Here is a 24,180-nt window from a genome sequence, read left to right as displayed (position 1 = left end):
TAAGGGGAAGTAAAATTGGAAAACAGTGACAACAACAATCAAGTCGAAGAAGCAAACGATTGAGAGATAAAAAAAAATGGTGTACGAGTGTTTGCCATTGAAGCGATGCTAGAAGGCAATCAATGGTTTAAAATGTATAATTATAGTCTTTATTACCTACATGGTTGATGATTTATTTTGAATTATTTCAGTATGTTTGGATATTTTAAAGAAGTTTTATATACGAGCATGTTTCTTGAACTTGTTTTCGTTTGGCTGGTTATTTTGTTTTTTGAAAAAAAAAAGGTAAATACATTTCATTATCTCTGCTTTGAACTTCTCATTCGTTTCATTGGATGAATTTGAAAAGTGGAATTGTTTTCCTGTCTGTGTCGCAGCTGGTCATTAGGGTGGAATAGTGGTCGTCAGACCCTTTGAGAAACAGTGTTTTATGGTTTAATCATTTTGGTCAATAATTATGCTGCTATTTAAGATTATAATATATTTTCAAAACGTTTTTAAAATTTTACTATATTCATATCTTGTCTATACTAAAAAATATACTGAAAATGAGCAAAAATAATATGCGAGTGGAACAAAAAAATGTGTTTACTATGTTTACACTTGCTATTTTGAACTATTATTATCAAAATAAGAAAATAATAATTAAAATCAGCAAAAGTATGTTAATAAGTTGAATTTATTTGATTTTTTTATTTATGCAGTGCAATCTTAGTTTCATCAAGCAAAAAAAGTAATATATTTCACTGTATTACCTTGTAAGCAGATAAGAATATAAAAAGAAAAATATGCCAACCTGCTGCAACCTACGAATAAAGATGAATGTTAGTTATTTGAACAATCACTAGAAGAAAGAAACTGTAATGAACAACGTATTTCTTTTTTGCAATTTCCTGCTGCAGACTAGACAAGGTCTTGCAGCACACTAGTGTGCCCCAGCTCACTGGTTAAAAAACACAATTCTAAACAAGGCAACAAAACATGGACACTAATTTACTGACGGACAGTTGCTAGTGAACTGCAAAAGTGGGATTCAGAAATAAAACCATTTTTGGTATTGATTTTATGTCATTTTTTTAAAAGCTGTTCAAAAATTCAATGAAATAAAACACAGAGAATGCTATTGTTCTTGACTGTATTTTAATGACATTTTAAAGCATTTCGGACCCTTTTGGCATCTTGGTTTCTGGGCTACCGTCACACTCGCGTGACATGATATCAAAATGAAGTGATTTCCTTAAAAAGAAAAATAATATGTCGACATTTGCTTGATGATAATCCGCTTTAAGTTTGTGTATCTCTCAACTGTGTATCCAACACAATTGCAAATAAGCAAGATTGCACTTCAGTTTGAATTCTGTACATTAGCATTGAATTAAAATACATTAAATTAGATTTTCCGAATAAATATTGGTCCATTTGTGTTAGTACGCCAAATTTTCCATTTCCTGAGACATTCTTTTAAACCCATGAGTGAACTCTTTAATGGAAGGTTAGGAGAGGCTGGCTCAAGTCTTCTGAGGGATTATGAGAACAGATTTGATTCTTGCATATTACAGGATTATGAACATTTGTGGTTAAGTGATGTACAGCTTTTTCGTGTTTTTACAAAACATCCTCCAAGGTTTTGTTTTCTTTCAATCACAGAGTGTGGAGCTTAAAAGACGAGACCTACTCCGTTGTGTATGCTGATGGGATTTTTTTTTTAAACCGTGCATCATTCGTTTTTCATTTTAGCACGTCTGCCCTTGCACATTAAAGGCAAACACAATATTATCCTTTAGCCTAATCCCAAAAATGAGTGTGTGTGTGTGTCAGATTTGCCACACAAAAGTAAAAACTGCTCCAATATTGATCCTAGTTGACTTGTAAATAAGTGTTGGTGCAACAAAGTAGGTAGTCCGTGTGTGCTTTGTTGACATAAAGTAATGCACTTTTAGACATTACACTTGCATGCCGACACAAAAAAGTACAATAACAGTCCTTGCAGCCAAAAGTGATATTGAGAAATAAAAAACGCATTAATGGAAGCTTTTTTTCATGACTTTCACAGCATCGCAGAGCTTCTCTCTGCTACACTCATACTATGACGGTACCGTGCCTTTGCATGAGGAACCATCCTCAGCAGTCTATTATTGCTTAGAGATACAAGGTAACGTTGTTGACAAGTTCAAAATGAGAGAAGTGGACTTCCAGAGCACAGGTTCCTCCAAAGTTTCCAAATCTGAAATGCGAGTCCACGTCAAAAACAGATGAAAATGTCAGACGTAAGGCCACAAAAGATGGAAAAAATTCAATTCTTTGTATAAACACCGTATTTTCGGGACTATAGAGCGCACCCAAGACAAATAGGCCGGAAAATTTGAATTGCTTATATGAGGAGAAAATTGTGTTACCATATTTGTGCAATCATTGATCAGTCTGACCGCAATTGTATAACAATGGTGGCAACAGGAATCGGACCGGATAGCGATGATCCAGAGAGCTGAATTCTGACCACCAGGCTGCATAAAATTAGTTGCAACGAGAATCAAACTCCGGTCGCGGCAGCGGGCAGAGCGCCAGATCCTATCCACTCGACAAATAGGGATACAGAAGACACATGTAAAGGTATTTGGTCTTATTTATTTCAATATTTTTAGGGATGATATCAGATATCATATGTTAGAGGAATGACAAAACAGAAAGTGATTAAAAATCTGTATCAAATTTCGTTTCCTTTTTTGTCAGAACAAACTAAGCATTGCAAGTGACAAACGTTTTGAATATATGCAGCCATGCAATTATTTGTATCGTTCAGGACAACCAGATTACTTGCCACAATGCGGTTCTGCTGTTTAGCATGACTGAATTACTTCCTACAATGCCTTTGCCTTTATTCAGTTCAGAATTGCATGAACTTCATAAAGATTTTGCGGGTCTGTAATACAATACTGTATTTCAGTGGTTACCCAACTTTTCTGTACTTGTTTAATGACTGACAATATTGTGAAAATGCCATAAGACCTATTGTCTTTTCATGTGTCGCCTGCATCCCTTCTCATCTAGTGGATAGGATCTGACGCTCTCCCCACCGCAATCCGAAATTGATTCCCGCTGTATCCAAGTTTTGCAAATACGATTAGTGATGTATTTCCTCTGATCATTAATCATTGCAGCGATACGGTACTTTTTACTTTTAGTGCAACCCTGGCCCTTCCTGTAGTTTTAATTCCATGCGCCTTATAGTCTAAGAACCCTTATGTATGCAAGTCTATTTTATGGGGGTGCGCCTTATAATGCGGAGACTACAGCAGATAAACACAATTCTACACGTTGGAAACGGCGTTGCTAGCGTCCCGTGCCTGTCGAATGCCGTAAAGCCACTTGATGACACGCGCATTCCTCTCAATGACGGAGATGCCGTAGGGGATGCGCTGGTTGCCAAGGCCAGGTCTGTCATCGTCCCCGTACTCCTCGTGCTCCCCGTCGGCTTCGTCCCTGCACTCCGAACTGGGTGTGCTGACGCTCCGCAGCTTCGAAATTGACACGATGTCCGAATTGGCCCTGGCGAACCGCTCCACCCCACCCATACCCTCCACCTCGCCCGGGTCCAGTCCGCAATAGTTAAAAAAGCGCTCCAAATCGGCTGTGGCTCGGGAATAGCGGTCGCTTAGGTCAGACTTGGAGCGGTGCAGCGCCGGGTGCTTGCGGGATGAGCCCTTGGAGCTGGCGTTTGAGAGACGAGTAAAGGCTGGGGAAGGGGGAGGGATCATCCCCGTGCGGACCAGCATGGAGCTGGGCAATGGGTATGAAGGTGGAGAGGGTGTGCTTCGGGCAGTGGTGGTTGACTTAGACTGGGGCTGAGCCAAGGCCGGCGGAGGTGGCGGAGGGACCAGGGGGTGTAGAACTTGACCTTGGGCAGTTTGTCGAACCCTGATTAGCGGCCTCTGGGGCTTCCTAATTTCTGCTTGAGGTCGAACATCCACCCTTCGAACGGTGACAGTATTTGAAGAGACGTAGGCTGATGGGACAAAGATGCGGGGTGCCCGCGACGGCACCGGGGGCGGGCGAAGGCCAGGGTTGGGAGGGGAAGATGTGCAGGATGATGTGGACGAGGAGGTGGCGGCGACGCTCTGCATTTTTAACTTGTTAGGAAGTCGACTGCTTCTCTCGTTCTCAGCGGACAAGCTGCTGCTGATGCTCTTTGCTCCTGATGAGGGGGACGAAGAAGAAGGGGACGTGGAGGAAGACGACTGGGAGGAGGGCAGCGGCTCGTCGTGTACGTCGTTGATGAGGTTGTTCAAAATATCCAAATTGAGAGGCTGGCCTCGTCTCCCTCCCGGTCCGTCCCTTATGCTACCGCTGTCCCCATTAACGGGACAGCGGGGACTTTTTCGGGCAGGGGGTGCGCCCATGTGCCACTGCAGAATCATAGCGGGGGGCACCAGGGGCTTGCGGATGACGGGTGGTTTGACCGGCGCCTGCTTGGTCAGGGCCACCTGCTGGCTTTTGACGTACTTGGCCTTGTCCGCTTCCAGACGTTCCACGGCGCTCAGCTTGCGACTCGCCGGCTCAGCCTGGCGCCTGAAGTAGTCGGGTCCTTTGGTGAGGATCCGGAAGGGCATGGCGGTGGTAAAGGGAGCCCCGGCCAGGCGCCCATCCGATGGCCGCAGGGTCTCTACTGGCATGCTGGTAGAACTGAGAGACATCAACAAGAAAACACTTTAGTCACAAGTTCATCTAGTGTAAAACAGCCCTAAGGTCACAGTTTAACCGGGCTCATTGAAGAATAAACTGTTCATTGATGCGAGTTTGAATGGGTCACGCTGTGTGTTCCACCAATGCTAACATGTCTGAGCTTTGACCCAAAACTTCATTTCCCACAATTCCTGACGACTCATGGTAGTGTTTCCATTAAGATATAAATGAGGTAGATTAAAAAAATTATTCCAAAAATGTCCAAGAAGATCTTTAAATTTTTTTAGTAATAGTGTGTAGTCCTGCGACCCTACTGAAGATAAGCAGTGCAGATAATGGATCGATGGAATAGTGTGTAGTTTGTAATAGCATATAACATATAATATACCTGTATGTGTAGCTACAACTCTAATGTTTGTGACCTGAATAAGCTTTATATTCCGTTATATTACATTAAGGATATGTTACATTTATTGTATTCTATTTTTTTACATATATTTAGCTACTGTATTTATTACAGTATTTGTGCAATGAATGGTCAAAAAGTATTGCTGACCGCAATCGCAAAATGTTCTATGCAACGGGAATCGAGCCGGTGTCGTGTGGAAGCGAGAACGCCAAATCCTCACCACAGGACCACCACTGATATAGTTAACATACAAAATGGCATTAATCTTATCTCATCGTCACACAAGAAAAGAGAAAGTTGTATGAATTAAATACATAAACGCAAAAACAGGGAAAACAACTCTTTAGTGTATATGATGATGGATCAGACTCTGAAAGACATTAAATTAATGCATTGCAACTTTTATATCGGTCTTGTGTTCGTAGTTTACTTTGTAAATTATATTAATCATGGCGGCACATATTCAACAACGTTTGTCACTTGCAATGCTTAGTGTGAGCTTCTAAAAAGTTAAACAAAATGTTATACCAAGTTTTAAACAAAATGTACGGGTGAGTGTTATACAGCGCGTCATGTTCAAATATATAGAGTATATTTATGATATTACATTAGGCCCTCAGAAGGCAGCCTTTAGACCCATGTGGCCCTCAGTGAAAATAAGTTGGGCACCTATGGTCTTGACTGTCAACGAGTCAGCTTGATAAGATTCTAACTCACTAGTGACATTATCAAGGACTGTCTGGATTCAAATAATAACAAAGACTCATGGACACTTCTCAAGTCAGCACTTCCAGGAAGTAACAACGTATTTTCGAAATGTTGATCAAAGGCGGGTGGTTAAAATATAACAAGCGAAATAACAGAAAAACATACATTACAAACCCAGAACCAAACGTGCTAACCACTTACTCGCCTTCCAGAACAGATTCTTGTGAGAAAGGGTCAACACACAAAAGCAGGCAGGCATTAGTGGACAATGGAGCTCCCACTTGTCCTTTTGCAGCTTCTGCATCACTCTTTTGTACTTTTGTCCTCCTTTGCGCCCGATTCACTACCCCCACCAACCTTCTCGAAGCCCCTTTAACACGCTTACCTCTCTGTAAACTGATGTTCTCACTTCTCTTTCTCTTCACTCCTTTCTCCACTTTTCTTCCCAGTTCGCCCTCAGTCAGTGACTTCTCAAACGTGCTGGGTCAGATTCCACATCGGGCCAAACAAGAACCCCGATGTCGGGCTCAGCAATGACCCAGAGGGAAGGAGGGAGGCATAAGCCGTCTAATGGGGTTACAGAGACTTTTCAAGCAGAGATCAGCTGAGGTGGATCAGCTGGCGAGCAACCGAATCTGGTCCAGATGTGGGCCCACGATAACTCCCTCCCTGATAAGTGGAAGGAAAGTATAATGAGATGAAGTCTATTCCTCCCTCAAGACAAAGAATGCACGCATTCACTCACTCACACACAGACACACTCTTTCACACACTAACATCAGATAGGAACGCTCCTCAGGACTGAAGTGGAGCGTTTGGGATGGCACTTAATACTACGTCTGCTACTGCATCCCTCCAATCATGCGGCGGGCCTTTGCTTTTGGGGTGGAGTCTGGGGTGGGCCAAATGTTTTCATTGGTTTACCTCTTCAGGGATCCTAACCAATCAAACCCCTCCCCCTCATGTGAGAACAACAGAGCACCGAGGGAGGGATTTCATTCAAATGAAAATTCTTTGAAAGGGAGAAAGTGTGTGTCTGTAGAAGGGGTGAGGGGATTGGAAATGGAGGGGGGCTGTCAACTGGCAAAGCAGCTGCCAATGGTCATTTTGCACAACGACTCGCATTTAAAAGTTGCATGCGAAACAATAGCAACTTATCTGTTGAGGATTGTGTCAATAATAAACAAGAGTGTCTTTTGTAGTTAGTTATCAGCAGCTTTGTATCAACAGTCGTAAACGTTTCTGAGATCTGTTAAAATGTTTCAGAGCACTCCAGTCAGAAGTTGACACCACTCCTATGAACTATTAACATTTTTTTAATTACTGTATTTTTCGGACTATAAGGCACTCTTAAAAAAAAATCTGCAAGGAATTTAATAGTGTGCCTTAAAACTAGGTGCGCAAAATACAGTGGATAAGATTGGTAATGCATACAGTACCTATAGATGTGCGTTACTATACGAGGTTTTACGTTTTTTTTACCGTATTTGTGCAATGGTTGATCAATCCAAAAACATCACTGACCAAATTTCCAAAATATTGCATGCAACAAAAAACAGACCCATTGCCCAATGGGATGCAGATGACATTTTAAAACGTATTCATTATCACGCTAATTTTACGCACGGTGCTAGTCACAAATGCTAGAAGAATAAAGAAAACAAAGTCATCCTTAAAGATATAAATAAACCCCAAGTTCGATTGATTATCAGACACACCAAAGAGTTGGTTTCCCAATCATTCTTTTTGTGTTTCTATCTTTCAGGTCGACTTTGTTTTTTCAATTCTTTAACATTATTTTCTGGCAAAATTAGTATAAAAAACAGTGTGACGGTGAAATATAACTGAATGCTTTTTCGTATGTCATTATGTATCACTGGTGACAGTGGTTGAGTTGTAGCAGTCTCACCGCCTTGACCTACATTTTAATACCATTACATACAATGTTATGCGATTTGGATCAGTAACATTTTGAGACTGATCAATAATTGCACTAACATATACCGAAAATGTATAAAATGCATGCGTATAAACGGTTATGTAAAAAACAATATATAGTAGCATATATAGTAGCTCTTACTTTAGTTTTAATTCAATGCCCTTTATAGTCCAGTGCGCCTTATCTATGAGAAATATCTGACAAAATACACATTTTGGGGAGGGTGCACCTGGCAGTGCGGAAAATACAGTAGTTTTTTTAGGGCTGTCCTCTTCAGCAAATACCTTGTTGTCTTGTTGACTTCATCAGCTCATTACAAGATCATTAGCAGCAGAAAGCACAAGAGCAGGCCTGGCAAAACCCTTGTGTGCAACTGAAGAGCATTCGAAAAATTTGATCTTGAAACTGAATCATCTCAACAATTTCTGCAAATATTCAAAGTCATGTCTAACTGGTAGGCACACAGAGGAGATGTTGGCATCACAGTTGCTCTTATCAAGGAGCTTAGACAAAAATCTTAGCGTCAAATCCAAGCTCCATCTGTTTAGGAGTAGGAAACAAGATCAAACGTGCTAGTAGGTTATGTAACGGGTTAATTAACACTGCTTAACCTGAAGCTGAAAACTGGTCCATCTCAGGCAGGGGTCTCCAACATGGTGCCCTCTTAAGACAACTGAGGTGCCCGCGAACCTGTTCTGAAAATAGCTTACCAGCACTGAGTCAATGCGATTTTTCTAGTACAATTTTTTTTTGTGGTTGACTGAGTCTATTTAACCTTACTTCCAATAATTAACAATTAACAAAGCAATAACATGATAAGTTGCTATTTTAGAAATGCATATCAAACTGGCTCCCCTCTTCGCTAATTGGAAACAAAAAGTAGCTCTTGGTTAGAAAAAGGTTAGAGACCCCTGATCTAAAGGTGAGTTCAGCTATTTAGTGTTAGCCATCTAATTGCTAGCTGGATAGATAGCAAATAGAAGCACAATGGAAGAAGTCCAAAAGATATGGCATGTTGGTAGACATTTGCTCAGTCTATTCCCAAATAATAATTGACTTGAAACTTAATAAAAGGAACTTGAGTCACTTTATAATAGATGGGGACTATTAAGGCATTGTAGGCTAGTTTGGTCAACTTTGAGAGTATTACAAGCGTTAGAATTGGATTGGGAATTTTACAACTGTGATGTCATATAACTTTGAACACTCACTTCCGGTTAGAGTAGTAACTGTTGAGTGTCGAATTTCTTCCTTCAGGATTATTTCCTTAAGGCGAATACAGTTGTTTTATTTAAACAAACCAGTACTGGTTCTACATCTGACAAGTTCAATTTGAGATGAGAAATTAACATAGTATTGAGGTATGGCTCAACCCATAAATGTTCACTCTGGAGAAATACTTGAGCAGAAAAATATGTGGTCATTGAAACCACAGTCACCTAAGGTTTGGGAAGCAACAACCTGGTAATTAGGATTAAAGCGGGACATTTTTAGCATCTTTTTATGTCTAAAAACAAAACAAACAAGAAAAGAAATTACTTACTTTGTGAAAATATGTTACAGATTTTGCTGGTGATTGTAGTTAGTCACAATAAATAGTGTTACAAAAAAAAAAAAAAAAAAAAAAAAAGTCCACCAATAATTGGCTAGCCAGCGGGGAGTAAAACTGCTTGGCAGATTTGTGGTTTGAAACAAGGCCCATTAACATGTACATGCAAATATTATAAAGGACCCTGCAACATGGGGCAAATGGCACTGGATAGAGGGATGTCAAGGGAAAAGCAAACAAATGATTTCCTTTGAGTTTTTTGTTTCAGGTAAACAAAACCCTTTGCCGCAGAACAGTAAACATTTTTTGCATTGAGTAAACTACAGAACCAGTGTTCTGCTAGTTAAAACTTTGCATTTTCAGCTACCAAGCAAAAACAAAAAGTACTTGCAATGTTTCCAGTTCAAATACAAAAATATCATACACTCATGGAAATGCCTTCCAACCTAAAGGAGCGATCAACATGCAAATATTTTCACATCATAATGACAACAGTCTTTTGTCATTCATCGGCTCGTTGTTCTGGGTTGGGCAGCAACATGGAAAAGGAGCGTGAAACGCATCGTTCATTGGAAGCAATCTGCTGGCTTTAGAATGGGGGTGGAGGGTTGAACAAGAAAGCTCCAACAACACTTGTCAGGCCACAAATATTTGAACCTCAGCCTTGGTTTGAACAATTTTATTGACACTATTAACAGCAAATAAACAATGTGAGGTTTGAACAATTTTTCTCGACAATCTAAACAGCAATTAAGCATATTCACAATTTCGTTATGTGACAATCACACAGCTCATACAAGTGCGCAGTCCTTGAGGTGAACAGTGGAAATCTTTACAACACCAATTGAACTCTATAGTCTCCAGGTCCAAAGGTCACTGTTTTTATTTGGCAGCTAGACTGAACGATGCATGACGAAGAACACAAAAGCTACCCTAATCGTCTGCCAATACAAAAGACGCTGCCGCCGCCTAAGCCAGCGGCCACGCCACAGGGGCCCCAAAAGCCACAGACCAAGGAATGACTTTTCATCATGGAAACTATGACTTCCATTTTGGTGTATGACCACATACGGTGAGGAAGCTCCCATTGAAGGGAATTGTTGAGTAGCCCAGCTGATTTAGCCATTCCGTCCGGGTAAAATTAAAAGGAAGCCTGGGCCGGAGAGGACACAACTTGCCACTTCACATTTCCTTACATTTAGTTTCGAGGTGGCAGAAGACACTCAATAGGAAGAGTTATTTTTCTGGACCTTTCTAAACTTCTTAAATTTAACGGGAGACTGTTGATCTTATACAGCTTAAACAAATGCCTCAACGGATCATATTTATCATTTAAAACAGCAAATATTCAGAGGCCATGGGGAGGAAGGAAAGGAATTCTTGGGTTTAGTAACTAGTTCTCACCCCTTTTGACATGCACAGCAGTCAGGAGACATTTTAGCTCATTTATCTTCACAAAACTAGCCCAGTTCATCAAGATTTATTGGATATTTGGCTAGTTCGTAAATGGTAATGCCATGGGAGTCTAATCAACTTAACTAAATTAACATGTTAAGGCAGGAAAACTTTACAATAGCGTTTCAAAGTATTTCAATTATCAGTCCACATTGAAAAACTTGCAGATATTCAAAATATTGGCGGATACTTTATATGATAATGTGACGGACATTTAGAAAGCCATTAAATAAAATATGTCCCATTCTACAAGCCTGGTTTGGAGGTTCACACAAGCAATGCCCCACCCTTAGCTGTATCTCAATGATTAGCCATGCAAGGGCTAAACTCAGCAGGGGTGGCCAACCCGGTCCTTAAGAGCCGCATGTCCTGCATGTTTTGGAGGTTTCTCAGGTGATGCAAATTTTAAGATTGTTTGCAAGCTGTGCGGGAGCTTAATAATGACCCAGGTGATTGGGATCACCTGTATTTGAACAGAGAAACTCCAAAAACATGCAGGACATGCGGCTCTTGAGGACCGGGTTGGCCACCCCTAAAGCCAGATAACAGTGATCTAATGTGGCCCATTTGTACATTTTTCTCCATTAAAAAAGGGGTATATTTGATTTAAAACTAAAACAAATTGAACGTACACTTGAAAGGCTGCAGTGTGAGATATGGCTAGGCTAGTCATTTGAACTGAGTTTTTGGTTTAGTATGTGTATATGATGTATACCAAATAATAAGACAATGCATATTAATTTTATATTCATGAAAGCAGACTTATTTAATGTTGATTCAGATTAGGATTTTCACATTGTGAGGACTCGGGAGGAGTGCGCGCCTACGAGATGGTGTCAGAATCAGAATGGTGAACGGAGGATGGAACCCATCGTGGATCCTCCACTACTACTACTTATATGTCAGGAAGAGAGAAGCCCAGCCTGAATTTTGGGTCAGGCTCGGGCTAAAGGTCTTACTTCTAATTCAGATGGATCTCATACTACATTTGATGCCAAAATCATGCAGGAATATATATATATATATACTGGACTGTCTCAGAAAATTAGAATATTGTGATAAAGTTCTTTATTTTCTGTAATGCAATTAAAAAAACAAAAATGTCATACATTCTGGATTCATTACACATCAACTGAACTATTTCAAGCCTTTTATTATTTTAATATTGCTGAATTTGGCTTACAGCTTAAGAAAACTCAAAAATCCTATCTCAAAATATTAGAATATCATGAAAAAGTATACAAGTAGGCTATTCAACTAATCACCTGAATCATCTAATTAACTCGAAACACCTTGCGAGGGTTTCCTGAGCCCTCAAAACACTCAGCTTGGTTCAGTAAACTAAATCACTGCTGATCTGACTGCTGTCCAGAGGACCATCATTGATACCCTCCATCAGGAGGGTAAGACACAAAAATAAATTTCTCAAAGAGCAGGCTGTTCACAGAGTGTAGTTTCAAAGCATATCCACAAAAAGTCTGTTGGAAGGGAAAAGTGTGGCCGGAAACGCTGCACAACCAAGAGAGATGACCGCAGCCTTAACAAAATTGTGAAGAAGAGCCGCTTCCAGAATTTGAGGGAGCTTCAAAGACAGTGGGCTGAAGCTGGAGTCCAGATATCAAAAGCCACAGTTCACAGACGTGTCCGGGAAATGGGCTACAATAGCCGTATTCCCATGGTCAAGCCACTTCTGAACTCAAGACAACGGAAGAAGCGTCTGACTTGGGCTATGGAGAAGAAGCACTGGACAGTTGCAGAGTGGTCCAAAGTCCTCTTTTCAGACGAAAGCAAGTTTTGCATTTCATTTGGAAGTCAAGGCGCCAGAGTCTGGAGAAAGGCTGGAGAAGAGCAAAATCCAAGTTGCTTGAAATCCAGTGTGAAGTTCCCACAGTCAGCAATGGTTTGGGGAGCCATGTCAGCTGCTGGTGTTGGTCCACTGTGTTTCATCAAGTCCAGAGTAAATGCAACTGTGTACCAAGAGATTTTAGAGCAGTACATGCTTCCATCTGCTGAAAAGCTCTATGGAGATGAGTATTTCATTTTCCAGCATGATCTGGCACCTGCCCACAGTGCCAAAACAGCCAGTAACTGGTGCACTGACCATGGCATCACTGTCCTTGATTGGCCTGCTAATTCCCCTGACCTGAACCCCATCAAGAATTTGTGGGGTATAGTTAAGAAGAAGATGAAAGACACCAGACCTACAAATGCAAATGAGCTGAAGGCCGCTATCGAAGCATCCTGGGCATCAATAACACCTCAGCAATGCCACAGGCTGATTGCCTCCATGCCACGCCGGATTGATGCAGTAATCCGTGCAAAAGGATTCCCAACCAAGTACTGAGTGCATCAATGGACATTTTCAAATGTTTGATTTAGTTTTGCTGTTATAAAATTATTTTTCTTACTTGGTCCGAGGAAGTATTCTAATATTTTGAGATAGGATTTTTGAGTTTTTTTCAGCTGTAAGCCAAAATCAGCAATATTTAAATAATAAAAGGCTTGAAATAGTTCAGTTGATGTGTAATGAATCCAGAATGTATGACATTTTTGTTTTTTTAATTGCATTACAGAAAATAAAGAACTTTATCACAATATTCTAATTTTCTGAGACAGTCCAGTATATATATATATATATATATATATATATATATATATATATGTATATGGGCAGCACGGCGGCGCACTCGTTATCGCGTGTGCGGCACAGTTCTGAGGTCATGAGATTGAACCTCCAGTGTGGAGTTTGCATGTTCTCCACGTGCTTGCGTGGGTTTCCTCCAGGTACTCCGGTTTCCTCCCACATTCCAAAAACATGCATGTCAGGTTAATTGGCCGGTCCAAATTGTCCCTAGGTGTAAATGAGCAAGGAAATTGTCTGTCCCTGTGTGCCCTGCGACTGGCTGGCAACCAGTTCAGGGTGTCCCCTGCCCACTGCCCGAAGATAGCTGGGATGGGCTCCAGAACCCCCCCGACCCTACTGAGGATAAGCGGCGCAGATAATGGATGGATGGGTATTTATAATCTGTAGGAAAAAGTTATTGTGAATCCCTAGTTAAGACAATCGAAATTTGAGGAATGCATACAAGTAAACCTTTTGACATTACAAAGTAATCAAATTTTTACGAGCGATACACAATCCGTCTCCAGGGCATTCAAAAACAAACAACATGTGCTTGTTTAAAACCAGAAGTGGCAATTTTTTGCCAAATGGAAATCTAATACGATCATTGGAGCGGTATATTCACGCAGAAAGACGAAGTCTTGCTTCAAATTAAGGCATCCGGAGAATAAAATAAGACTCCCGAGTCTAGACTTTTGTTGTTAAAATCTTAAAGAGCGGTAGATTTTTGTAACAAATTGGTAGACAGTCTTAAGGGGAGAAAAGCAGTCATCTACTGTGTAAAGCGGTAGCAGGTATGTCAATGTTGAACATCAATAGGAGTTGTGGAAAGGACATTACCAACCCACCAACATAAGTCTTTTGGACTTACAGTATGGTCCATTTTTGACATGATTTGGTCCGTAAATAGACACTTAAATTTGCGTTTTGCCTAGTCCATCAATGTGTTGTGTTTAAATTGTACTATGTAAATGTCTTATGAATGATTTTTTAACACCACTATTTAAAAAAAAAATACATTTTCTTTGTTGCCCAGCCTCACCCAGGTAAATTGAGTGTGAGACCCCTGTTTTAAGAGTCAATGTTTTTCTGTTTGGACAAATGCTGATTTTTTATTGTGACGCATGGAAGTTATACTATTTCAAAGTTTTGGACATGACAACACATGAGCTGTCTTGACTCACAAGTTACACTGAGGAGAAGTTGATTGGCCAACGAGCGTGCAACACAGGCCCATCTGCTCTTGGCTTCCGGTTTGAAGTCAATGAAAATCTTAAGGGGGGAGTTCAAGGCTGATTTATTGATCCGAAGACAGCAGACTGCGGTGTAAGGTGAGAGATTTAGCAGGATTCAACCTTCAAGTACTGCCTTTGATGAGGCAGTGAGATGGCGTCTCCCTCGGCAGCGCGTGGCTGAGTGGGTAACATCACCCACATGCATGACTGTGCAGCGTCTGGACAGCGCAGTTATGCAACGGTTTTGCACAAGGGTTTAGTCAACTGCAAGGAGGAGTGCTCAACCATCAGCAGTCCGTTTGCGCTCACCTCTGTCGTCTTAACCCCTTCCCACCACAAAAACACAGTCTCTGGCCCTAGGAAATTTTACACTGCCAACCAGAAACTAAAATGCCCCCTCAGGGTTGGTGGATCTAATTTTGGTTGCATGTCTGCCTCCAAGTAAGCTTATTTTTCAGTGTCTGGTGTTTATTTTATTTTTTTTGGGTGGCAAAGTAAGTATTAAAACAGATACGGTATCCAAAAAAAGCAGCTCAGGCAACATCAGACAACATCTTTTGATGGCCAAATTGGATCAAAATTATGCCTTCACTTTCTGCCCTCTTGAGACTTGTCAACATTGTTATACTCAACCTAGTTTGGTTTATGCATGTACTTAAGGTGGAAAGTATACCTTTTTTCCTAACATGAATGCTGCTCACATTATTTTTTGGCCAGATTTGCAAATGCATAATAAACTTGCATTGTTAAGTAGTGGAGTAGTGGAGCCCATTAAGAGTATCATCACGTTTTTAAAGTTCCGTCCTGATTTATGAGGTTTGTTTTTGTGTTCTGGTTCAGGCAGTTGTATTGATGTTTTATAATATCTGTTTGCTACTTCGAGTATTTTGTAAATAACATCATTTTTAAGCACTTTGCCATGCTTCCTATCTCCTGCGATTGGGTCCGACGCAAATCCATTACAACATTACTGTATTCAGACTGTTTGAAACAACCAAATGTAAACACACCAAATGAAGACGGTTTATCTAAAAACAAACATTGCAATGTTGCTTCATATTGTAACGAGAAACAATGTAGACAAACACAAGACACATAAAATAAATAGTTGGGCCAGATTGATACAGGATTTTCATGTTTGGCACAGTACTAGATAAAGTTGTTGTTGGAACATAACGAGAAGTCTTTCAGAAGTCCGTTTTGGTTTACGTTGAGCAAAAACTCTCAAGCCATTTTTCAAACATCAGATGTGTGCACAATGTCAAAGTGCCACGGCTGAGAGGGGAATCCAAATAGAGCACTGATGCTAAGTATTACAATCATATTTTTAGATTGCCATTCCATCCCAGGAACAGCTGCTGGTCCTTCAGGAAGGTTGTGTTTTTAACTCCCGCAACACCGTTCACAACTTAAACACTAACCTCAACATGGAAACTCCTCCTTCAAAGTACACACACACACTCACACACACATATATATAAGCCAAGTCTACAAACTAGTCTGTCCAAACAGGACACAAGCTAATGTTTACTTACAGTATGTCAACGGCTCAACAAAGAAGTCTCAAACTTTGCAAAAGGTGGGAAAGTCACCAAAAGCAATTGGTGCGTCTTGAAAGTTCGCGACGAGGTCGCAGGAAAGAAACACCTCCGAGCACCGTGGAAGCGCAGGTGGAATTGAGCGAAAACCTGCTTGTGCTTATGTTTCCCGAGGATGAGATTCTCATTCCGTCCCACGGAGTTGGGCAGACTCCACCTACTTGGTGGAAAACCAGGAAAAGACGTTGACAGAGGAGGCAGGAAGTTTTTGTTTGCTCGGTCGTGAGAGCGTCCAAAAATGTGACACAGCTCATCCTGGCTGCACTTTTCCTTGGAATTTACCAGTGCTGGACCAGTACGGCCAGCAGGGCCTTCTTTGTTGGCCTTACACAAACAAATGTCATCCCCATAATTGTAATTTCATTCGATTCATTTTCAATGTATTTTTCTAAAAGTGTGTACATGCTTGTAATTCATCTATCCGTCCATCCATCCATCCGTCCATCCATCCAGCCATCAATCCAGCCATCCATCCATTATCCGCACCGCTTATCCTCAGTAGGGTCGCTGGGGTGCTGGAGCCTATCCCAGCTATCTTCGGGCAGTGGGCAGGGGACACCCTGAACTGCTTGCCAGCCAGTCGCAGGGCACACAGAGACAGCCAACTCGCTCGCTCATTCACACCTAAGGACAATTTCGACCGGCCAATTAACCTAACATGCGTGTTGACATGCATGTTTTTGGAATGTGGGAGGAAACCGGAGTGCCAAGAGGAAACCCACGCAAGCACGGGGAGAACATGCAAACTCCACACAGGAGTTTCGATCTCATCACCTCAGAACTGTGCCGTACACGCGCTAACCACTGTGCTGCCGTGCTGCCCATGCTAATAATTATTCTCCATAATTTGTACTTTCACTAGCTTTAGGTCAGATTTTATCCAATCAGAATTCAGCTAGCCAGTGCCATCAGCCTGTTGATAATCTGCCCAAGGCCTCAAAATCGACAATGCTGCCGTCTGAGCACTGTAAGTGAATGGCACAAGTAGCTGATAGTCACAGTAGCAAATAAAATCCCAAGACTGTGACAGTATGGCCAGCTAAAAGGCCTCATGTTGAATCTGACATGTAGGTGTCTTGTAAAATGATGCTCACTTGAGTGTAGAATAACCAAGCTAAATCATAGCTTTTTAAAGTAAAAATGCTAAAAATGTGTCAGGTTAAATACTTTAACCCACTATGACCGAATAAGATGACAAATAATTGGTCGCAGATATACTTGCAAAACCATGTTCAAGCGAACCTTTCAAGATAAGCAAGGTCTTGTGAGGAGGTAAAACTTTGAGGGCAAATAATTTTGGATTCTCTTATTTTTGAATGTTTGTATTATTATGTATAGCGACACATGTCACTTGCTGTCCGTGCTGTGCACAATATGCGATGTGACTCCCAGTCGTGCTCACGTGTGGTTTATGTAGGATTTTTTGAACCGTGATGCCATAAACGATGGTATTTGCGTGGCTATTTGTTGAAGCCATACTACATAGGACATCACTGAAGGGCTAGGTATGAAATGCACTGCCCGTCAATGGCATTTACACTGAGACGTCACAAACTGGCATGGACCAAGAATGGACACATCTTTTGAGTGTAATAAACTGAAGTTGGATAGGTTCAAGTAAAGAAACCACGATGGGATGACGCAGTTGTACTGCAAAATCGTGAGTATACGCAGTAAAATGGGAATTGAGGCCTTGAAATTGAAGCTGATGTTTTGAGAAGATGAAAAATTACCCTGATCAGTGCACATACCTGTCAACCTCAGCCAATGACTCTCCTTATTAATGATTGAAATTCCCCTTAATATTAAAACTTACAAACACAAAAAGGCACCTATTTACACACAGCAAGACAGACTATATAGAATAAAAAAGATAATTTGTTTACACAAGTTTACCATATATACCAAAATACACAACACAAACAGTTCATCAAAATCCTTAATTCTTTCCCCACTTGCAGTAATTTTATTGTTGCCTATTATTTGTGGCAGAACAGGATTGTAATTTGTAATTTAATTTGCAACAAAGATGTCAGAGGATCAGTTCTCATTGTCTTCCTCTACTCTGTATGTACTTTCTTTACGTGGCTGAAAACTCACTGTCGACATCAGAGTGAGGAAGGGGGAGCATAACTTCGTAAATCTCTTTTATCAACACGTACAAGGGAAAAAATGCTTGATTGAGGATAACATTTGATTGAGGACCATGACAATGTTTGAAATCTGCAATGACATTGTTGTCTGCTACCAGTGACCAAGACGATCTGGATCAGAGCCAAAATGGACAAGACGAGATTAGTCCGAGAAAAAAACGAGTGAAAAAAGAATTCTGTACAAAAATTGTTTTACATATAAATTAAAGGGATAACATATACTGTAAGTTGTTAGCAATTAGTGCATCAACATAAATTTAAAGTTTTTGTCAGGCATGTCTGCTCTTCCGGGCAGCACGGCGGCGCAGTGGTTAGCGCGTGTGCGGCACAGTTCTAAGGTCTTGGGAACCTCCTGTGTGGGTTCAAATCCAGCTACCGGACTTCCTGTCCGGAGTTTGTATGTTCTCCGCTTGCGTGGGTTTCCTCCGGGCACTCCGGTTTCCTCCCACATTCCAAAAACATGCATTTCAGGTGGATTTGCCGGTCCAAATTGTCCCTAGGTGTGAATGAGCGAGCGAGTTTGTCTGTCCCTGTGTGCCCTGCGATTGGCTGGCAACCAGTTCAGGGTGTCCCCTGCCCACTGCCCGATGATTGCTGGGATGGGCTCCAGCACCCCCGCGACCCTACTGAGGATAAGCGGTGCAGCTAATGAGATGAGATGAGATGTCTCCTCTTCCACTGTCACCAAAAAGTAAACTGCACTGTGGCAGCGATCCATTATCCACAATCGTGTATTCCCGTGAGCAGGGACCAGTTTTGTCGGGACTCTTTTTTCCCCTCTTTTACTGTGTTACCATCTATAATGAACTGCACCCGTGAAACCACAATCCATTATCCCCAATCCCATATTGCTGTGAGCAGGGAGTTTTTTCGTTGAGAGGGGTAGCATTGTGCTCTGCAGCGTAGATTATAGTGTAGACAACCTTTACTGGTCTTTTTCTGTGCTGTGAAATGGAGGGTGTCACCTTGCATCTGCAGGGCATTATCACCTTCTACTATTAAATAGTGCCATTGACCTTAGGTCAGTTTCCTTTTCTTAGCAAATTTGTGCAAAGGCAATGGCCTGCGACCCACTTAAAACAGGTCCCCGACTCACAAGTTGAGAATCACTGCTTTAAACTGCTCCAAAAATTTGCATCAAAATCTACTGTAGATAAAAAGCTTGTTTTCATCAAACTGCAATTTATTTCTTGAACATGTCAGGTTGGCTGGGCAGCTCCTGCTAAGCAAACACGAATAGGCGCGCTTACTCGAAAGGGTTTGGGCAACGTTCCAACCTCCCTGCTGCACAGTAAACACACTAAACACACACAACATGCATGAACAACGAGCTGTAAACGCACGACCGGGCAGTGGTGCGTCATTTTGCGAAGGCCGCCCCAGGAGGCGGACTCTGACTCCAAACATGCACACCAGTGGCCATGGGGTCAAACATAAACAAGTGGGTTTGTGGAACGCCTGAGAAATCTATCCACTGGGTCAATACATTCTGACACCATCTTGAGGTTCATCTCTTAAAGGAATCACTGTCGCTTAGTCAAGAAAAGATGCGGATGGCTTCTTTTGTGAAAACGAGTTCCAGAAATTCTTTGATTTTTAACAAATTAATTGTTGAACCCCCCCTTAAATAAACTGGAGAAAAAAAAACAACAAGTATATAGCCACAAACTAAATACATATACTTCTAAAACCAGATTTTCCACAAAAATTGTAGGAGATGTTTAAGAAGACGTTTGGGGTGAAAGCTGTAACAACCAAAGCAGCAGAGCCATCAACATTTTAAAGGACCCTGGCCACAACCTCTTTGACCTGTTGCCCTCTGGTAGATTCTACGGGTCCTGTAAAAGAAGAACTGAAAGGCTCAGGGACTGTTTCTTCCCCAGGGCCACCACCACCCCAAATAAATGCACAAAACTGTGAAAAATATAATTATTGCAAATTATTTGAAAATGGTTGTTGTTAGTGAATGTTATTGCACTACCTATTGCACTATTGTTACGATGCACCATTTTTTCATTACACTATTACTATAACTTGAGCCAGTCTGTACCCACTGTGTTGTAAATACCTTGGCCTGTTTTCCTGACAGTTTTTGATCTTATTTTTTACTTTAACGTCTTTATTTTGTGTTTGTCTAATCTCGTATCACACAATGTTTTACTACGTTGTCATTAATTACAATAAAGACAATCCAATTCAAGTCTGGTCACTTTGAGTGGTGACCACTGATGGTACAAAGTTATATATGTAAATCCAGCTACTGGCCTTCCTGTGCAGAGTTTGCATGTTTTCCCTGTGCTTGCGTGGGTTTCTTCCAGGCACTCCAGTTTCCTCCCACATTCCAAAAAACATGCATGTCAGGTTAATTGGTCGGTCCAAAGTGTCTCTAGGTATGAATGAGCGAGTGAGTTGTCTGTCTCTGTGTGCCCTGCGACTGGCTGGCAACCAGTTCAGGGTGTCCCCTGACCACTGCCTGAAGACAGCTGAGATGGGTTTCGGCACCCCAGCGACCCTACTCAGGATAAGCGATAAGCGGTGCAGATAATGGATGGGTGTATATATATATATATATATATATATATATATATATATATATATATATATATATATATATATATATATATATAATGCACACATACATAAAACGCTTACTCAAGCTTCAGTGTGTGGGCATTCTGCAGGCAAGGCGTTGATACCAAATTCCCCAAGCAGTTGGTGCCTGGTGTGCGCTGGGCTTAAAATATAAGAAATAGATGTGATTGAGTTTATTTATTAAATTGAGTTTTAGTCTCAAATTCGAGCATGTGTCTTTTAATTCAAGTGTGTTCTGTCGTCTGGAATTTACAGTATTAAATAAATGGCCCTGTACTACCCCATGAGCAGATAATTAGTACATAAAAAAAGAAAAATACATTATATGCTGCCACCTATTGATATGGATAAATGTTACAGTAATCACTGGAAGACAGCAAAGATATTGACCAATGGCATATAAAATCGGACAATTTACTGCGGCACACTTAACAAGCTGTCACTTTGTGCTCTGGCACACTGGCTGAAAAACACTGTTATAGAGGTCCTCCGGTTTTATTCAGCGGTGGTAAAAACGTGCACCGAAGCTCACACCTTGGCCAAAACCCACAAAACAAATCATCAGGTGGATTAAGAAAGTGACACGGTGTGTGTGCTGTTCTCCGCTTAGGCCGAACACTTTGCGATCCAATTAGATTCACTCAGCCCTCTGCCAGGAGAGGAAGATGAGGTCACTGAGATCTAAAACATTTTTCTCTTCGATCACGCGCCACTTCTTGTCACACACACAAACAAACACACATTCCATGAATGCAACAAGCCTCACGTCACTTCCCACATTTCACCCAGTCCTGCACAGACCTGCCTGATCTGGGTCACTCGATGATGACAAGTACAAAGGTTTGCTGTCCGATGCATCCGTTTGCAAATTTAACTCAGCCCGTGGTAAAACAATTCGACTCGGCCTGAATTAAAAGTACAGTATTTTCGTACTATGAGGCGCATTGGATTAAAAGGCTCACCCCCAAAAATAGTCTGTTGTGATATCTGTTCTTCATATATAAGGGTGCAGTGGACTATTAGGCAGACAGAATTAAAACTACAGTAAAAGCTAGGGTTGCATTGAAAAAGTACAAATAAATTAAAATAGTTTATTCCATAGAACATAGACTAACATTATGACTTCTGGTTTCACTACTGCAATTAAGTATCTAATGCATAAATGGTTATTGTGCTGTCCAAAAGTAAAAGGAAAGTACAAAAAAGTCCCACTCGCTTGCCAATAATACACATTCATTTTAAGAAAAGCTAAGACATTTATTTATTACACGAGTATGTAATTCTGTGCAAAACGTTACCATAAACAATAATCTTCATTCAAGTTATCACACTGCGTTTAATACTTATACTTGTCCGTAACAACAACAAAAGAGGATTTGCAATGAGCATTCGAAAGTTGTTGCTGAGCTGCAGAGGTCAAACGTTCCCTGTAGTTTTTCACCAGGTTTGCACACACTGCAGGTGGCACTCCTCCAGACAGATCTTCTCTAGATCAGTAGATCAGTCAGGTTTCTGGGCCGTTGCTGAGAAACACGGAGTTTGAGCTCCCTCCAAAGATTTTCTATTGGGTTCAGGTCTGGAGACTGACTGGGCCATGCTAGAACTTTGCTCTGCTTCTTACGGCGGTCATTCCCCAAAATCTCACAATACACCGCCCCACTCATCCTCTCTTTAATGCATTGCACTTGACCTGTCCCATGTGTAGAAAAACACCCCCAAAGCATGGTGCTACCACCCCGATGCTTCACAGTAGGGATGGTGTTCTTCGGATTGTACTCTTCATTCTTCTATCTTCAAAAACGCTTAGTGGATTTATGACAAAAAGTTCTATTTTCGTCTCATCTGACCACAAAACTTTCTCCCATGACTCCTCTGTATCATCCAAATGGTCATATGCAAACTTAAGACGGGCCTTGACATGTGCTGGTTAAGCAGGGGAAACTTTCGTGCCATGCATGATTTCAAACCATTACGTCTTAGTGTATTGCCTACAGTAACCATGGAAACAGGGGTCCCAGCTCTCTTGAACAACTCCTATCGTGTAGTCCCGGGCTGTTCTTCATCTTTCTTAGAATCATTGAGACCCCACGGGGTGATATGTTGCATGGCGCTTCATTCCGATTGAGATTGACCGTCATGTTTAGTTTCTTACATTTTCTAATGATTGCTCAAACAGTGGACCTTTTTACACCAAGCTGCTTGGCAATTGCTCCGTAGCCCTTTCCAGCCTTGTGGAGGTGTACAATTTTGTTTCTGGTTTCTTTGGACAGCTCTTTGGTCTTCGCCATGTTACAGGTTAAAGTTTTACTGATTGTATGGGGTGGACAGGTCTTTATGCAGCTAACAACCTCATACAGGTGTATCTGATTCAGGATGATACATGGAGTGCAGGTGCACTGCTAATGGGTGGACTTACAGGTCTTTCGGGGTCAGAAATTTAGTTGATACATAGGTGTTCAAATACTTATTTTCAGCTGTATCACAAAAATAAATCGTTAAAAAAGTCATGCATTGTGATTTATGGATTTTTCTTTTTAGTTTATCTCTATCACAGTGGGCATGCACCTATGATGAAAATTTCAGACCCCTCCATGATTTCTAAGAGGGAGAAATAGCAAAAAAGAAGGGGGTTCAAACACTTATTTTCTTCACTGTAAATGTTTCTCAAAGGCAGAACAGTAGAATAGAATAGAAGAAGAATTTACTTTTATTGTCATTCTTTGTAACCATGCACATAGAACGAAATGTCGATACACCTGACCCATACAGTTAAACTGCTGCGAGCCGATGCAGCCAGTATGTGATGTTGTTTAATTTTAAGAACAGTACTGTATTTTCTGGACTATATGTCGCAGATTTTTTTCATAGTTTGGGTGGTGTGCAACTTCTACTCCAGTTTGACTTATCTGTGAAATTATTGACATATTTTTATCGGGTATATTATTTACATTTTTTCACACTAAAATGCAAGAGGGCTCTACAGGCCTGTATTGATAATTTCGACCTGCCCTGTTGTGCCGACAAATGCCTCTCCTAACAAATGTCACTTGCGCAAATGTCATAAAAATGACTTTGTATCTAATTTTAGGGGAAATGTAATAGAACAGTAATGCACAGAGAATGTTCTCCTTGTAAAGAAATCCCCTTTGAGCGAAAATATTTAAAATATTAAAAATGATACTACCTCCTCTTATTAATCGGGACAGAAGATAAGCGCGTAATTTCGCCAAAGTAATTAT

General features: G+C 41.1%; 1 protein-coding gene across 2 annotated transcripts; it reads right to left on the bottom strand.

Annotated features, from left to right (window-relative positions):
* Positions 1-1,121: 1,121 nt before the first annotated feature.
* LOC148370002 (protein FAM110A) lies at positions 1,122-16,291 on the bottom strand. Of its 2 annotated transcripts, XM_088332284.1 has the most exons (3): positions 16,134-16,291; positions 6,183-6,466; positions 1,122-4,680 (listed from the first exon to the last, which is right to left on the bottom strand). In XM_088332284.1, the coding sequence occupies exon 3, from the start codon at positions 4,668-4,670 to the stop codon at positions 3,309-3,311; it is 1,362 nt and encodes a 453-aa protein (XP_088188410.1). In that variant the 5' UTR covers positions 4,671-4,680; positions 6,183-6,466; positions 16,134-16,291; the 3' UTR covers positions 1,122-3,308. The 2 variants fall into 2 exon arrangements, with proteins under 2 accessions (XP_088188410.1, XP_088188409.1); XM_088332283.1 differs by lacking the exon at positions 16,134-16,291 and having other exon boundaries at positions 6,183-6,606.
* Positions 16,292-24,180: the final 7,889 nt, after the last annotated feature.

Source organism: Urocampus carinirostris, chromosome 3 (assembly GCF_059441175.1).
Source record: "Urocampus carinirostris isolate Australia breed hairy pipefish chromosome 3, RoL_Ucar_1.0, whole genome shotgun sequence".
Classification (NCBI taxonomy): Eukaryota; Metazoa; Chordata; class Actinopteri; order Syngnathiformes; family Syngnathidae; genus Urocampus; species Urocampus carinirostris.
The sequence above is the reverse complement of the archived record's forward strand: the minus strand, read 5'-3'. Positions and strand labels throughout refer to the sequence as shown.

Coding starts and splice junctions, on each gene's coding strand:
- LOC148370002 (XM_088332284.1), bottom strand. CDS start 4,670: ATGCCAGTAGAGACCCTGCGGCCATCGGATGGGCGCCTGGCCGGGGCT.